This window comes from Mesocricetus auratus, unplaced genomic scaffold, assembly GCF_017639785.1.
Source record: "Mesocricetus auratus isolate SY011 unplaced genomic scaffold, BCM_Maur_2.0 Super-Scaffold_6731, whole genome shotgun sequence".
Taxonomy (NCBI): domain Eukaryota; kingdom Metazoa; phylum Chordata; class Mammalia; order Rodentia; family Cricetidae; genus Mesocricetus; species Mesocricetus auratus.
Genome location: NW_024429185.1, coordinates 6,430,270 through 6,447,203, shown reverse-complemented (window position 1 = coordinate 6,447,203; position 16,934 = coordinate 6,430,270). Strand labels below are relative to the sequence as shown.

The 16,934-nt window shown below is 41.2% G+C and overlaps 1 protein-coding gene across 6 annotated transcripts in view; it reads right to left on the bottom strand.

Annotated features, from left to right (window-relative positions):
• Positions 1-5,486: 5,486 nt before the first annotated feature.
• Positions 5,487-16,934, bottom strand: part of Psd3 (pleckstrin and Sec7 domain containing 3) — a 435,804-nt gene continuing 424,356 nt past the window's right edge. For all 6 annotated transcript variants that reach the window (XM_040742209.1, XM_040742210.1, XM_040742211.1 and 3 more), the window contains one exon: positions 5,487-13,418. In XM_040742209.1, coding sequence (XP_040598143.1) covers positions 13,203-13,418 — 216 coding nt within the window. In that variant the 3' untranslated portion in view covers positions 5,487-13,202. The remainder of the gene's footprint in view (positions 13,419-16,934) is intronic.

Sequence of the window (16,934 nt, the reverse complement as noted above, 5' to 3'; positions counted from 1 at the left end):
ATCCTGTTTTCCCATACTGTTAGTGTCATTTTATTGTGGAAACGGGACTTTTGATATTGGAAGATATCAATGAGCAGTGTTTGTTGATTCCTGTTTGTGTGTGTGTGTGTGTGTGCTCGCGCGCATGTGTTCCTCTTCTTTTGATTGGCTGATCTGAGATTGTTTTTTTGGATATGGTTAACCTCTTGGTTGGAGCTTTTTTTCTAGTGCCTTCTAGAGGGCTGGGTTTGCAGACAGATATTGTTAAATTTGGTTTTATCTTGGCATGTCTTATTTTCTCTATCTATGGTGACTGAAAGTTTTGTTGGGTATATTAGTCGGGGCTGGCAGTTGTGGTCTCTTAAGAGTCTATGGACCATCTGTCCAGGTTCTTCTGGCTTTTAATTTCGTTGAAAAGGCAGATGTTATTCTCATAGTTCTGCCTTTATATGTTACTTGGTCTTTCTCCCTTGCAGATTTTAACATTGTTTTCTCTTTTTAGTGTTTTGACTATTATGACTTTTTCAGTCCTGACTAGTGTTCTGTATGCTTCTGTACCTTTCTAGGCATGTCCTTCTTTAGATTAGGGAATTTTTCTTCTGTTTTTGGTGAAAATATTTTCTCTGCCTTTGATCTAGGTTTCTTCTCCTTTATTTAGTCCTATTATCCCTTGATTTGATCTTTTCATAATGTCCAAGATTTCCTCCATGTTTTGTGCCAGAACAATTTTTAGGCTTAATATTTTATTCAATTGAAGTATCTATGTCTTCTAGCTTGTCTTCAATGACTGAGATTTTCTCTTTTGTTTCTTGTACTCTTGGATTCTGCTGCCTCTGATATTCTTGTTCCAGTTCCTAAATTTTTTTCCTTCCAGATTTTCTTCAGTTTGTTTTCTTTTTTGTTTCTTTTTCCACTTTCAGGTCTTATTTTATTCAGGTATTTTTATTTCTGGAACTTTTATACTCATTTCTTTTTACTAACTGGTTTCTTGAATTTGTTTACTGGATTCATTTATACATTTCCTCTGTAAGCACTATATCATATTCATAAAGGCTATTTAAGGTCTTTGTCTTGTGCTTCAGCTATGTTGCAATACTCAGGGACTGCTGTGGTAGGATAGCTGGGCTCTAGGAGAGACATATTGTCCTAGGTGTTATTGATTGTGTTTGTTATGCTGAAGTTTAGGCATGTGGGTTCGGGGAGATGTCATTCTAGTGATGATATCTAACCTTGTTTTCGTTGGGTGGCTGTTTTGTCTCTTGGTTCTGTTGTCTTCTTAGTGTGATTACTGTGTGTTGCCTGGAAGGAAATTCTTCCTGGATCCTGATAGATATGTACACTGGGGGTTCCGGGTACAGTGTGTTTCTAGGTTCTGGAAACTGACATTTAGGATTAAGAATGGGTTAGGAGAGGGAGATGGAGGGGGTACAAAGGAGGGAGGAAAGCAGGGTGTTCCATGAGGATCAGCTTAGTTCCCTGGGGATGGGGCAGAGTGAGCCAAGGCTGAAGTGAGTGGTCTGTTACAGAGCTGAGGAAGAGACTTGGGGTTTGAGCATGGAGGATGACAGGAGAGTGGAAGAATTTAGGTGCTTTGCTGACCTAATTGGCCTGAAGGTTCCCAGGGCATGGCTGTTAGATTTGAGGGTTAGAATACAGCAGTAAGTGGGGGAAAGAACGTTCGTAGGGGTAATTCTGTGTGGTTTACTGAAGAAGGGAGCAGAAAGGGAGAATGCTACAGGTTGCCTGCTTTAAGGGAGACTCAGGAGATAGGTTTGAGGAAGTGGAGGGAGACTGGAAGATCTGCAGTTAACCTACCTGCTTCCCTGGCTGGCGTGGCCTGATGGTCAGGACATTCCAACACTTAAAGCAGCCTTCTCTCATCCTGTCATGGACTGTCTTCCATCTCCCATTCACACTCTTCCCGTGTTCCTCATGGCATAGTTCACAGCTCTTAATGTCTAGCTACTACTTATGCATACTCTGCCATGTCAATGTGCCGGTCTGTAGACAGTTCACCCCGTTTGGTCTTCCTGGTGTCAACAGCATCTGACCCACCTACTCCACTTTAGACACCAAACACAGAAATGAAGCCCAGATGTTTTTGGTGGCAGCATCTTTGGACTTCCATTGCCCTTTCTGAGCTGGAAGCTGGCGACTTTCTGCCATGTGTAGTCACTATCCTATGCTACTCAAAGTCCTAGCTTGCCCTTGTGCGGTCCTGTTTCTAAACTCAATGTAAGCCCCTTTCCACTCTCCCACATCACACTGTTAATCTGCCCCATTTCTTTGACTGATGAGATCCTTTCGAATCCCGATTCTGTCATTTAGTATAATCATCCTGTCCTAGCTTTATGACATCCCCATTTTTCACAAACTTGCCTCTGTAGCTTCTGCCAAGTTATTAATTAAAATGGTGAACAGATGGGGCCAAAGGCAGGCTTTGCAGCAGGACACTGGAGATGCCTCTCCAAGTTGTTGGGGATCCTTTAATTAGTGCTATTTAATTGGCTGCACGCCCACCAACAGTGTGAGTGTGTGGATTGTACTTCTCATTTTACCAGGGCAAATCTCATCAAAGACCATGTTACCTCATTTAAAGGCCTGATATTTTATTTACTGCACATGTCTAATCTACCAAACTTACCGAATACAAGATCGAGTCTAATATAATTTCTTCTTGGAAGACTGTTCTGACTTCAAATAATTGCTGCTTGCTTTCTATCTGAAGATAAGCCCAGAGTGAGGTTCAAGTTTACTGGTCTACAGCACAGAGTAGTTTCCTTGATGTATGGCTTCATCTATGTGTGTGTGCATTTGCTTTTCTGTGAGTACACACGTGCACATGGAGGATGTGTGACTGACTACCTTTAGTATTATCTTCGGGAACACTGTCTTTTACTGGCCCGGGGCACAGCGATTACACAGGCTGTCAAGAGAGCTGGAGGCATCCTCCCGTTCCTGCCTTGGCAATGCTGGCATCACTGATACAGGCATATTTACATTAGTCACTTTCTGATGGCTGGGCTAAAACACCTCAACAAAAAAGCAAATTATCAATTTATTTTGGCTATGGTTCCATAGGAATAAGAGTCTTGGCTGAGTGGTGGTGGCGCATGCCTTTAATCCCAGCACTTGGGAGGCAGAGGCAGGCAATCTCTGTGAGTTTGAGGCCAGCCTGGTCTATTGAGCAAGTTCCAGGACAGCCTCCAAAGCTATAGAGAAACCCACCTTGAAGAAATAAAAACAAAAATAAACAAACAAACAAATAAATAAGAAGAGCCTGTCATAGCAGGGCAGTATTATGGCAACCCCAGGCATGGTGGCAGGAGCAGGAAGCTCAGAGTTCACATCTTAACCAAAAGCACAAAGCTGGAGGCGGGGTGAGGCCATATACTCTCAAAGCCTTCCCCCGCCCCCACAGTGAAGAGCTTTCTCCAATGAAGTTGCATCTATGAAACCTCCTGAATCATCATCATGAACTAAGGGCCAAATGCTCAAATGCCTAGACTACAGGGGACATTTCCCATTCAGATCAGTCCACGTGGTTCTGAGGGATTGAACTCAGATCTCCATGTCTGTTAGCTTTACTGACGGAGCCATCACCCAGACATACACTCCTATACATTTTTCTCTAATATGTCTTCATGTTAATCACTGTCAAGGAAGAAAATAAAAGTAGAGTGGCATGAACTAAGAGTTGGGAAGCCATTTAATGCGATCGCATGAATTTTGGGGGGTATACCTTTGAACTGGTTTCAGACATGTCCATTCCCACATCTAAGGTGGCCTTTAGTATACAGTTAACCTCTGCCATCCTTCCCCAAACTTCCTAGTGAATAAAACCAAGTCCAATACTTTAGTTAGCAATACAGTTTAACTTTGTCAGCATTGGCCCAAACTTCCAAACCCCTGAGATTTAAAGCTACAAATATGGCCACCATCTTATAATTATACAACCTTGAAGCAAAATTCAAGGCTGCTTGAATCTGTGTTTTTTAGATTTCAGTCCCAATAAAATATTGTTTTCTTTGTTCTTAACCAGGTTTGGTTCTTTGTTGACAATTTTTTTCCATGTGATTTGACAGTGATTCCCCCGTCCCTCTGGATGTCTCTTCCAATGTCATTTCAAAAAATGAATCTGGGAATACAACAGAGATTCTGTTTGCTCCTCACAGCATCTTAATTAGACCTGGGTTTTAGTTTCCTCTTAGGAATACTCTTAAAATGATCTCTGCAGTCCCTATGGGTCTTACAATATTAGTTGTGCAATACAGACACTATGGTAAGATCATAACCACCACAGACATACAGGCTGCCAGACAATGTAACACATGATTGAGCTTCACACTCCAAATAAGGAGTTTTCTTTCTTGAGATGGACAACATAGAAGTCTTGACCTCTTACTGATACATTTGTTAACAGCACACAGCCAGTCTTGTCAGATTTTAGAAAATCCACACCTCCTACCCTGACGTTGTTTCCAATACTCAGAAGTTGAGGTGGGATCTAATTTTCTAAACCAATAGACCTCAGTTACACTAGGCTTTCTTAGGGAGCGTAAAGGTGCACGCTAGCCACAACAGAGCAATGCTATGGAGATGAGTGTCAGCATTTCAGGACAGATTAACTACACTGTACACTTACTTTGAAAAGACGTCACTGGGAGAGAAAACAATTCTTGAATTTGCTTCAAGAAGTTCTTTTCTCCTCCCTTGCTGTAATGGTTAACACATCTAAGGCCTTTACACGGATGACACCAAGTTTCACGGACATTCCTGGAGGCCACTTAGCATCAGCTATCGGAGTGGAGACCACCTCAGTCAACGTCCAAGGTTAAATCTTTTCACCCTGGAGTTCTTCCATCTTGTATGTGTCTTACAGTCGTCATTTTATTGTGATTTACTTGATGTGTGAATGTGCAGATACGTGTGAGGGTCACAGGTCTGCATGTGTTTATTTTTTCTTCTCAAGGGCTTTCCACCTTATGTCTTGAAAAGGCTCTCCCGGAACTGGAAGCTCACCCATTTGACTGGCCATTTAGTTAACTCTGCAGATCTGCGCACCTCTGCCTTCTCATGTTGGTGTTACAAACATGTGCTGTTGTGCCTGACTGGGTGTGTGTATACATGCAGACACATGTGCCTTTGTCCATCTGTAGACATCAGAGGAGGGTGTCGACTATGCCGCTTCATTTGTCTCCACCTCATGTCTGAGACAGTCTTTCACTGAATGCAGATGGGGGCTGGGAGCCGGCACCTCCCAGTGATCTTGTCTCAGCCCACCTTAGCACTGGGTTATGAGCACAAGCACGGCCATATCAAGCTTTTACATGAGCACTAGGATTCAAACTCAAGGTCCTCATGCTTACACAACAAAGTTTCGTACCCACCGAACCATGCCCCCACCCTGTGCTTGTCTTTTTATGGACGGGTACAGAGTGTAATACTCATTATGAAAAGTATTGTTCAACTTGAATAAATAAGAAAATAAAAACATTCTCCCAAAATTATTGAAATTTGTTGCATTTATTTCTTTCTAAAGTTTGTACATTTACATATACCATATTATAATCCTTCATTGTTTGCATGATTTCTGTTACATAAAAACCATTTCAAATGCAATAAATTTTGTTGTTATAAAACAACAAAATACCCTCAACTTATAAAAACACAGGGACAGTTCTATTCATGGCCATTTACACAATAGAGAAATTTACTGTATACATCACAGCTTCTATACAGTTGACCTACTGTCTACATGGTTTAGCTTTACTTTAATAACAGTGAAATAGGATAATATTTATATACAATTATTTCAATAAAAATAAAGCAATTGTAAAATGTAAACTTAATTTTCAAAATATTCTTTAAACACTTTAACAATATCCACATAAATTACTGTTCCATTCAAAAGACTATCACCATGAATGCCACAATTTGGAAGTGGCATTTCTTGAGTCTGGTGTGTGATAAGGAACAGTTTTTCAGTACATGGTGTGGTACCACTAGCTTTCCCAGGTCTGCAAAAGCTGACAGTTTGGCCACTGAGAAGGGGAGGCTACTGTTTTGTCACTAATTACCTTTGCAATTTGCAGGGACAAGTGACACCAGGAGTGTGGTGACACAGAAATGACTGGCAGAGAAAACTTTGAAGGTAAAGGAATGTTATACATTGCCAATCAGTTGGAATCACAGTAAATAGAAACCAGTTAAAATAGGCTGCCAAGTCCCAGCTCCTGTTTTATCTTAAAAGATACAAATTGCCATCCTATGTGCATCCCACAGGAAACAGGGCTGACAACATGGACTCTTGTATTAATTTCTGTTCCAGAAGTGAATTCCAAACACTTGAGGTAGAAGAGAAGGTAGGGAGGCATGCTGGCCTTTGCTCAACGACCCTCCTGTGAACAGAGCACTGCTGAGCAATTTTATGTTCCTTGACCCTTCCCACAGAAAGGAAGTAGCATCCATTTCTGGAAATCTGGGAGCAAAGGCAAAGATATCAGCTGACACTGAACAGAACTCAACGTGCCCATTTGTTTCTTGAAAAGACAAAATGCAACCTTAGCTTCAAACTGAGGGTCTTTTTACCCCCATGTGTCTTCTCCCATGGATGAGTCACTCTTGAAGCTGATATCTTGCCTGAACAGGGTCAAGCCACTGGGACAGCTGGATTCCTAACTGCCCGGAACCCAGCAGAAGCCCCAGTGGAGTGGAAGGCCATGGAGACACGCCAGAGTGGGGAGACCACCCTGCTCTCCACTGCCCGAGGCAAGGGCTCAGAGCAGCGCCTCAGACCTGCTGTGTCGTCCTTCATGGAGCCTTGTGCCTGGGACTTGTAGGTGAGTCCAAAGGCATATGTAGACTGCTGGGCAAAACACTAAGTGAAATCCCAAAGTCCTCTCAATCCACCAGTGCTTTCAGGGATTTAGGTAAGGTACTGATTTTCATATTACTGCTAGTGAAAGGTGAACGCTCCCCTGCAAAAGTACATTAGATTGGGGTTCCTGTCTGTATTCACCCTGAAGATCCTGCACTATAGATAAGCGTTTGGCTGTTCAGTACTCTCCAATGCCAGCTCTCTCACCCACAGCTCAAAGCCAGGGCAGGCCAGCCACACTTGGGACTCTGAAGGTAATATGGCTTCTCCATTTACACTCCCCTCCTAAATGAATCACCTTCAGAGGGCTGGAGAGTCACTGCCTAGAGATCATAAGAATGCCTTCAAGTCAGTGATCCACCAGGAAAATGTGATGCCTCTCAAAGTCAAACACCAGAACTCCATCAGTGTTCCCTGGCTCATGGAACACATCTGTGACACAGTTTACATCACCTCCATTCATCATTTCTTTAGACTACTCTGGCCCTCAATGTCTCAATGTTATACATTTGTATAACTTTAAACATTCTCTCTCTCTCTCTCTCTCTGCATACACAGATGAGGTCCCAGGCATATCAATTTTCTTTTTAAATACTTAAGAGGACAGTGAATCGTTGAATCTCCTAGGAAAAGATTTAACACAGACATGGCTACCCCAAGTGGAAAACAGCCAGCACCCCTCCACTTCAATTTGGTCTAATTACTCATATTTCTAAAGCTTAAAAAAGTATCCTAATGACATAAAATTCAATGTGCATATATACTCTCTAGAGTGAACATTATTCTCCATGTCAAATGATTACTTGGCTTTACAACTTCCATGGCTTTATATTAAAATCCAAACATTTCAAGTAACTAAGGCCTAAATTATACCTTATTTCTACTACTCATTTTCTGTGTGATTTCTGAGTCACATGGCTGTTTTCTGCAAATCACAAGTAATTCTTAGGAGGAAATACTCCTGCAGAAGCCCTGCTGATCAGCCACATAGCCAGCCCGAAAAAAATATATATTTGTAAAAATAGTTTGAGACTGAAGTGTTAATAAAAACAAAACTCAGCTGTAACTACCAATATGGGGCTGCAGCCTGGAGCTGAAGAGGGTATCAGACCCAACAGTTCCAATTCTCTGACTCTGACATGAAGACATGAGGCAGCGTGTTCTAACAAAGACACTGCAGCCAAGCACTCACTCGAACACACCCAGTCGCTGCTTTAAACATACCAAACATGCTGGTTAATAAAACTGTAGTCTCTAGTCATTATTTACACCTGTGATATAAGCAACAATGTCAAACAACTAAGGCCAGTGGCTCTTCTTTGGGGAGAGTCAGGAAAAGAGACTGAAGTATAAAAATATTAAATAAAGTTTTAACTTGTTCCTAAAGTCCTTTTACCTGTGACACTAGCTGGTAACCTGTGCAATTGCGAACCTGGAATACGGTACCCGATCTTGGGATGCCCTGATAGACTTCAGTATTGTCTGTGATATTCCTTTCCAATAAGGGTGAGGATGTGGCACCAGGAGAGTGACCGATCTACTCTAAAATATACACCGGTACATAAAAGATACACTGGGTACATATTGAGTTCTTCGGAAAGCTACGTAGTGTTCTGGACTAATTACAACAATAAAGAACGTGAGCTCAAAAGCATCACATTTTGTAATAAGCCCAAAGTTGCCAGTTCAACTTTATGTTTAAGTGTTCTTAATGCTAAAGTTGCTAAGACTGCACAGGCTGGCTCCCCCCCCCCACTTCTGTATTTCCCAAATTATAATGAGTTCTCATTGTATTGCACACTGTACATGTCAATAGATTCACAAGTGTAGTTCAAAGTCATTTTTGCCCTGGTAATTCAAAGCTTAAAGATGGAATTTTCTATTGTAAAGTCTTACTAAAAAATTTAATAAAATATCATTTGAATTTAAGTTTAATAAAACAATACCACTATATGAACTCTCAACAACTGTACTATATAATCACTCCTATGAGGTTTTTAAATGTTCTTTTCATATTATACTGGTTTTGAAAGACAAAAATAATTTCAACATACATATACCATATACTGATACATAATCTACACATTGATGCACATACATACATACAACTATAAATACCCACAAATACAACATTAGCGGGTGACAGAAAGCATTTCCTTGGACATGTGACATACTATCTATACAAATATTCCCCAAATACTTTAATACAACAGATATACATATAAATTACGAAGGATGTGTCCACAAGACCTAAGGAAACCTACTGTATGTACAAGTAACTTGCTGTATTCCTTGCTCTTGCGTACAACCAGCAAACTGCCATGCAGATTCAAGTATTTCCTAACATTCTTTCCACATGCAATGAGCTGACTGTTGGAAGATGCCCACTCCACAGATGCAGAATGAGAATGACATCGGATGTCAGTCCCGTTAAGTGTGAAGGATGGAAAGGGAGTCTGAAAGGATACGCAGTGACAAAGTACCTCTGCAATACCTCAGGGATTATTTTAAGTGGACTGAGAAAGTCCTCTGGATGGCATGATGATAGCAGATGTCAAAAGTGAGTGGGGGTTTTCTGCTGCTCTAGAGGTTCACCAGCAGCCTGGCCTGGGTGAATGAACGTAACAGGCCCCGGAGCAAGGGAGATCCTCTGCCTACTAAATTGACTTGTCTTTTTCTGTCTGAGTAACACAGATGCTCTGAAACAAAAGCAGATATGACTTGAATCTCGAGTTACATTATTCTTCTTGAACCAGAGTCTAGGTGTACCTGATGTGGCAATTCTAATGGGTCTAGTGTGAACTTTACTAGTGAAGAACACACTGTTATCTGAACTTACAAAGGTATCATTCTCTGATAAAACCAGGAAGGTAGCTAAATGACCTGATAAAATCTTGCATCCATAAAAGCCAAACCACAAAAACTTGGATGTTCAAAACTAAGAAATTTAATGTCAAGTGAGGCTTAATTGATGACTACTAGAAAACAATGCCAAAGAATTAAAATTTCATCTTCAGCTAACTTCATGTAAGGTCTCTCTCGTTTGAGAAGACAAAGGAGAAACTGACTTCTAGTCAACAAGGCAGATGAGATGTGCACCTGAGGATGGTCCTTCCTTATTCCCATCAGGGCCCTTCATCCCTGCTCTTTATCTGAGAAAGGGCAGGTGGCAGCAGAGCCAGAGTGTCCTCCTCCAGAATCAATGCCCTCACAATTTCCTGGAAAATGGTCCTCATCTTGAGGGACACAAATGGAAGGGCAGAGAGTGCCTTACAAACTTCACAAGACTGTTGCATGAGAAATGGCTCCATCTTATTTCCCTAAGAGCAGTTTTTAGAATCTACATATATAGTGTTTCTAGCAGAGTACTTCCCCACATGCTGATCTCACTGTGACTGGTTGAAATGCATATAAGTAATACTTGCCTTAATTAGACACTGCTAAGAATTAGGTAAACGATGTATATTTTTAAAGTACATTTCAGAAATGACAATATATACCAATAAAACAAGAACTCTGAGTGGTAGTAACAAGATTTTAATCTCTTAAATGGGGTTCCTGGCAAACCTTTCTAGAAGTCAGCATGTGGGGTAGGGTGAGCCTCACAACACACACAGATTTTATGCAGGGTCAGTTTGCAACAAGACTATCATCAAAGACGTTTGATGACTTGAGATTTTATACACTGAAAATCATTACTAAGGGTATTAATGGAAGGTAGATAGTATTTTATCATATGGAGAGGAACTCCAAGGCTCCAGGGCACTGAGGTAGGGGTGAAAGTAGGCATAGGTGGGGTAGGATGAAGTACCATGGAGGAGGGGGAGGAGAGCTCCCTGTACCGTGCACCAGGCAACAGGTTTAAGTAGCTGTCCAAAGGACCACCTTCCATTTCTTATGACTCAATAGTGTGGGGGAATGGGGTTGGCCATGAACCAGAATCTCAGAGTCCCAGCAGGTCAGAGGTGTTTCTACCATATGACAAATGCAGCCTGCTGTACATTCTTGGCCTCAGGGAAGGCACATTTTGACCCCATCCCTGGAAGGTGGACAGCATTCAACTAGGGCAGGCTGGGATTCTAACTCACAGAAGAATGTTATAGTTATTTTTCCAGATAAATTATGCTGACACCATAGTTTACAGCTTCAAAAGTGCCTTTGCCTTCTGATTATCTATAAGCATGACCATAAGTTCTAGAGCCAACACTATGAATCCTGTAATAGGAACAGTGGCAGTGCTGATGCTAAGGGTATTCCCAGATCATTCTCCATGCCAGAAACTCTGCAGCAAGGTACCATTCAATGTATATTAGATATTCTAGGTAAGTACACACAAACATTCTATACACATGTAGACATACACTGTGGACAAACACATTCAAACATGTTAACTGTTCTTCAGCTACTGATGCTCAAAGATGATGCTCAAGACTCAAGGGTCTTGGTACCTCTTTCCCTTGAGGGACTACAAATACTTAGCAAAAAGAAGACAGTGATAATTCACCTTCCAGAAGAAAGGCAACTTGCTCAGGAAATATTGGATTCAGTAGGAAGCTATGAAGCAGTTCAGGTACATGAAGCAAAATGGTAACTACCCATGTTAGCTTCATGGTTCTGAAATATAAACTAAGTCGACTTACTTAAACAAGATAGAAGTTAAAGGAAGTTTTTCAATAGGTGGCAAAATACCATGAAACAAGCATCTAGTTTTGGAGAGGAGTTACTATTCCTGGGCACAAGCAAGATGGACATGTACACAAGGGAAAAGAAGTAGAGGTTAACACTTATTCCTGTAACTAAATGCTACTATATCCTAATGATATGTCTCTATAAACTACCATGATTTTCTAACAGGCTTCTCTAACTTACTGGAATCATACTATTCATGCAAGAGCAGCTGATTCTCTGGTCATAGTACCTTCAACTAACCAAGTAGAAATAGAGCAAATGTCTAAGGATGATAAAGAATATCCAAATGTCATCCTGTTAGTTTTGAAGATATGCTGTTGGGAGTATAGTAGTTTTAGAGAATACAGTTTCAAGGTTGGAAACCTGAGTTTTCAGCCATAGAGGAATCTCACCTTTTATATTCCTTTCTCTTCCTCTACAGGCAATATTCTACTTAATACCTTGAATTTTGAAGGGACTGTTTGACTGTAAGGTGAAGCCATTTTGAGTACATAGAAAAAGTGAGATCAAACATATACAAATAAATTCAGAAACAATCTTAATAGTGACAGAGTAAGATGTCTATAGAGATGGAGATGAGGATAAGCTAGGGAACTGCACACAAATCATCAAGTTCCTCCATCTTCAGTCACTATGATCAGACTGACTTCAGATTTGGTCTGAAGGGTCACTGTCCCCTGATGAGGAACTGAAGCTGTGTTTGCTCCCTATTTGTCCTGTCATAGCAAAGAAAAAATATGGGCAATCCATTTTCCACATTGCTCTGTTTCAACCAGGACATGATCTGTGCCTGCACATCTATGCAAAAATAGATCTATTCCTGGCGGGAAGGGCATCAATGACAGAGATGATTCCAATTCCTAGTTTAGACCCCATGGGAGTGAGGTAACACATTCCTATGGAAGACCACACACCCTACTGCTTTAGCTCGCAGCTCCCAAAGGGCTGATTACTGCCACCATCCTTTAGAAAAACAGAAGGAGCTTGGTATCAATCCACCCTCAGCCTCCCTTCAGGCAAGATGACTCCACATCTGCTGGGATGGAAGCCACAGGTGAGGCAGAGTCCTGTGCCTCCCTAAGGTCTCCCTCCAGCCCTGTCATCGTCATGTCCCCTCCTCCTGTGCCCAGCACTGAACACCAGGTGCCAGGATGAGTGCCCAAGTGCACCCCTGGGACACCTTGACTCCCAGCACTGCTGTTTGTACGTGAGCATCTATGAGCATTCAACTTCACCTCCGTGACTGGGCAGGATTTCACATGTAAAGTCTAGGATTTACTAAAGCACAATGCTTGTCCAGTTAAGTGTTTTACAATGGATTGAAATTTAAACCTAAAAAAAAGTACAACAGTTGACTGGGAATACATAAAATAACTGTGCAGAAGTGCAAATAAGAGAAAGCTGAAGGAGAAAGGACTGCAATCCTCTGCCCCTCACAAAAGGTGCATTAGTTATAAAGTTGCCCAAATCATCAAAGCAAGAACTCAAGAGCAAAGACATATGTACAGAAACTAACAAAAATTTACAATATAAAAGGTTACTAATGCACCATTTAGTCACAGACTATTTTTTAAATATATTCACGGATTACCAGAAAGATCTTGAAAAACTCTATTTTGCTCCATGACCAGCACTTCCTGGCCGTGGATGGATTCTAAGTAACTTTTTGCTTAATGCCCGGTGTTTCAGGTCGGTGGTCCTTTCTCTCTGACACATTGCGCTTGACCTTGGCAGTGACGGGAGATGCATCTGGGTTCAGGGAAGGACTTGAATGTGACTTCTTTAGTCCCACTGCCTCGTTTCCCTCAGTACTCAGGAGCTCCTTGCCTCCTTCTTTCAGAATGTTGACATAAATCTCATAACGGGTTTTCTGAAGGCAAAAGTCAGAGAAGTGTAGTTAGTACAGTTCCCAATGGCTTGTGTGTAGCCATAACATGAGAGGTTTTTGAACACTTGACTTCATCCCAAGCTGACAAATTACCTGAGTACTCATAACTGCAGGATGATGCCTCACTGCGACAAGAAATTAAGCTAGAATTTTTATTACAATTTGTTCTGGATTGTGAGGAATGCCAATATACTGGATAGAGTAGCCATGCGTGCAAAATGCACATGCCCAAATGGGAAGAGGGGTGGTCTTCTGGGCAGGAGGAGCTGTGACCTCTGGTTCACATGAGACTCTCGCATGTGACCTGGACTTCAGTCACCCCTTCTTTGTAATTCTGGAAGGGTCAGCTGAATAGTCCTTCCATGCAGAATCCACCTGCTAGTCCCCTGCAAGGCAGTAATACATAGTAGAAGCCATTCTGCATTTCTATTGCTTCTCTTCTAGGATCAGCCAGTTTTCATTCTCATGCTATGAAGGGTGGTTACTAGGAAACAAGATGAGGCTTGCAGAGCATGGAATTGCTTTCTGATGGTTTTCTCATTCTACACTTCTTTTGTGACTGGCTATTTACGGAATGCCTTCTATGTTTCAGATAGCCCCTTTCTTGCCCCTCCCCCAACATCTCTCCCGTGCTATGATTTTTTTCTAATTGCTGAAAACACTGCAGAGGCGTTTGTTTTATCCTCGCCCTAACAGCACTGTTTCTGTGTAAGTCACTTATCTAGAACTGTTGCACAGACATACTGAAATTTACAGATCCCTGATTTGATACATTCTAGTCAAAATATGCTTTTCACCACACTACTTCCACACATGAAGACTCTGGATAAGTCCTACAGTGTTTTGTTTCTAAACAAGAGCATGTCAATTATAAGGCTGTCCAAACAAAGGAAGGCAAAAGCAAAAGCTGTTAAGACTATGTATCTTTCAGGATTTTTCTAGTTAGGTTAAAGGTTTGTATACAGCAGCTTCAAGTGCTCCATTTCCAAGTCATTTTGCTCATAGAAGCCTGCTAGCCACTCAGTTTGTTCTACATCCAGGCAGGACACTGAACTTTGTTGACAACATTCATTAAGTATTGAGTTATTGAAGTTATTCACACGAAACATAAAAAACTTGTAATATTACCATTACTGTTTACTCCTAAGGAAACAAAGGCAGGGAAGCCTAAAGTCAAGATGCTTAGGAGGGAAGCTTTGATTTGAATCCAAGCAAGGTGACGATGGGATCCACTCTGCAAATGTTTTCTTTCTGGAAATGACCATACAGATGAATGCATATTCTAGGTACAACTCTGACAGACACTGTTGTTTGGTCAGTCCAAATCTACTCTCAAGTTTGTCTTCTTGGCCATGCCACTCTGAAGTCAGACACAAAGCAGCTTTCCTAACCCTCTCACAACTAGGATGGGTCATGTGATCCTCTAGAAATGAGTAGACGGAAGAAAGCTGGTAGCTCCTGGGAGAGAGTTCACTTTGTAGTGGGAGAGTTGGGCTTTGGAGGAGAAGCTACCAGTTTTATAACCTTATGCTTTTTTAAAAAAAAGATTCATTTCAATTATGTATATATGTGTACCTATGTGCCTGAGTGCAGTGTCTGCAGAGGCCAGAAGCATGAGACATTCCTAGAGTTACAGGCAATGACAAGCTGTCCATCGTGGGTGTTTGGAATTTAACTGGGTCCACCTTAAGAACTATTTGTACTCTGAAGCATTGAGTCATCTCTCTAGCCCCATAGGCTTACTTCTTCTCCCCATTCAACATGATTCCTAAAACTGTAATGTAATGTAGGATAGGAGTTATTAATACAAAAGAAAACCATGCTAGGTCTGAGGGAAAGTAGAAAAATACATACATACACACACACACACACACACACACACACACACACACACACAGAGAGAGAGAGAGAGAGAGAGAGAGAGAGAGAGAGAGAGAGAGAGAGAGAGAGAGAGAGAGAGACTTATTTTCTGACCCAGTGAGCTGGACCCAACCCTAAGGATCCTCACAACCCCAGATTCATAAAGATGAATCACAACTTTCTTTATGCAACAAAGCATTATCAACAGTCTTTATTTGCAGGTGAAGGAATTACTAATTGATGGATATTCCAATCTTCACAAATAAGGAAACAAAGAAAATCAGAGAACATGCTAAACATTCCTTTAGAGGATCCTGAGAGAGCTTAGTAACATCATTCACTAATCAAAACATCACCAGCATTTCACACTGCTACATGTGCCCTGAAATCAGAGGACTGAGCTAGATGAAATCCAAAGGACACACTGGTTCAAAAGCCTCATCTACTGTAAGACTTCATTACTCTGTCTGCAAACTGTCTTAGTGGCCAAACAAAAATTCTGGAAAGACTATTTTCAATGATCATGATTATGTATACGTGGTATATAGGCAGTTTAAAAGCAGACTCAAGAAGCCAGGGTGAGATACACTAGTCCATGAATTGAAGCATTCATGCAGTGAGGAGGTATGAAGGGCAGTGTTTTGACAAGACATAAAAGAGATGCAGGGAGAAGTGTTTGGACTAGTTTCTACTACTGGAAAGAAGCAGGTACCACTGAGGAAGTTTACCTGAAAAAAAAAAACATGAAGATCATGCATCCCACATCTCTACTGCAAAACAGCGCCACAAGTAAGTCACATGACTTTGCTAATCAAAAAACAAGGGGCACGCCGGGCGGTGGTGGCCCATGCCTTTAATCCCAGCACTCGGGAGGCAGAGACAGGTGGATCTCTGTGAGTTCGAGGCCGGGCTGGACCGATAGCCTCCAAAACAATACAGAGAAACCCTGTCTCATAAAAACAAACAAAAAAACAAAACAAAAAAAAAGGGCAAGACGGTTTCAGTGCAGAATTCTACCAGAATTTCAAAGAAGACATAACAACAATACTCCTCAAGTTGTTCCACACAATAGAAACAAAAGGAACATTGACAAACTATTTTTATATGACTACACTTACCCCGATACCAAAACCATACAAAGATTCAACTATGAAAGGAGAATTACAGACCAATCTCCTTCAAGAGCATTGGTGCAAAATTACTCAATAAAATACTGGCAAACTGAATTCAAGAACACATCAAAAAATATTACCCACCATTATCAAGTGGGCTTCATCCCAGAGATGCAGAAATGCTTCAACATATAAAAACGTCTCAGTGTAACCCAGTAAATAATAAAATGAAATTAAAAGAAACACATGATCATTTGATTAGATGCTGAAAAAGCCTTGGACAAAACCCAACACCCCTTCATGATTTCTTGGGGAAATCAGGGATACAAGTAACATACCTAAACATAATAAAGGCAATATACAGCAAGCCAACAGCCAACATCAAACTAAATGGACAGAAACTCAAAGTGATCCCACTAAAATCAGGAACAAGTCAAGGCTGTCCACTCTCTTCATATCCATTTAATATAGCACTCAAAGTTCTAGCTAGAGCAATAAGACAACAAAAGGAGACCAAGCTATACAA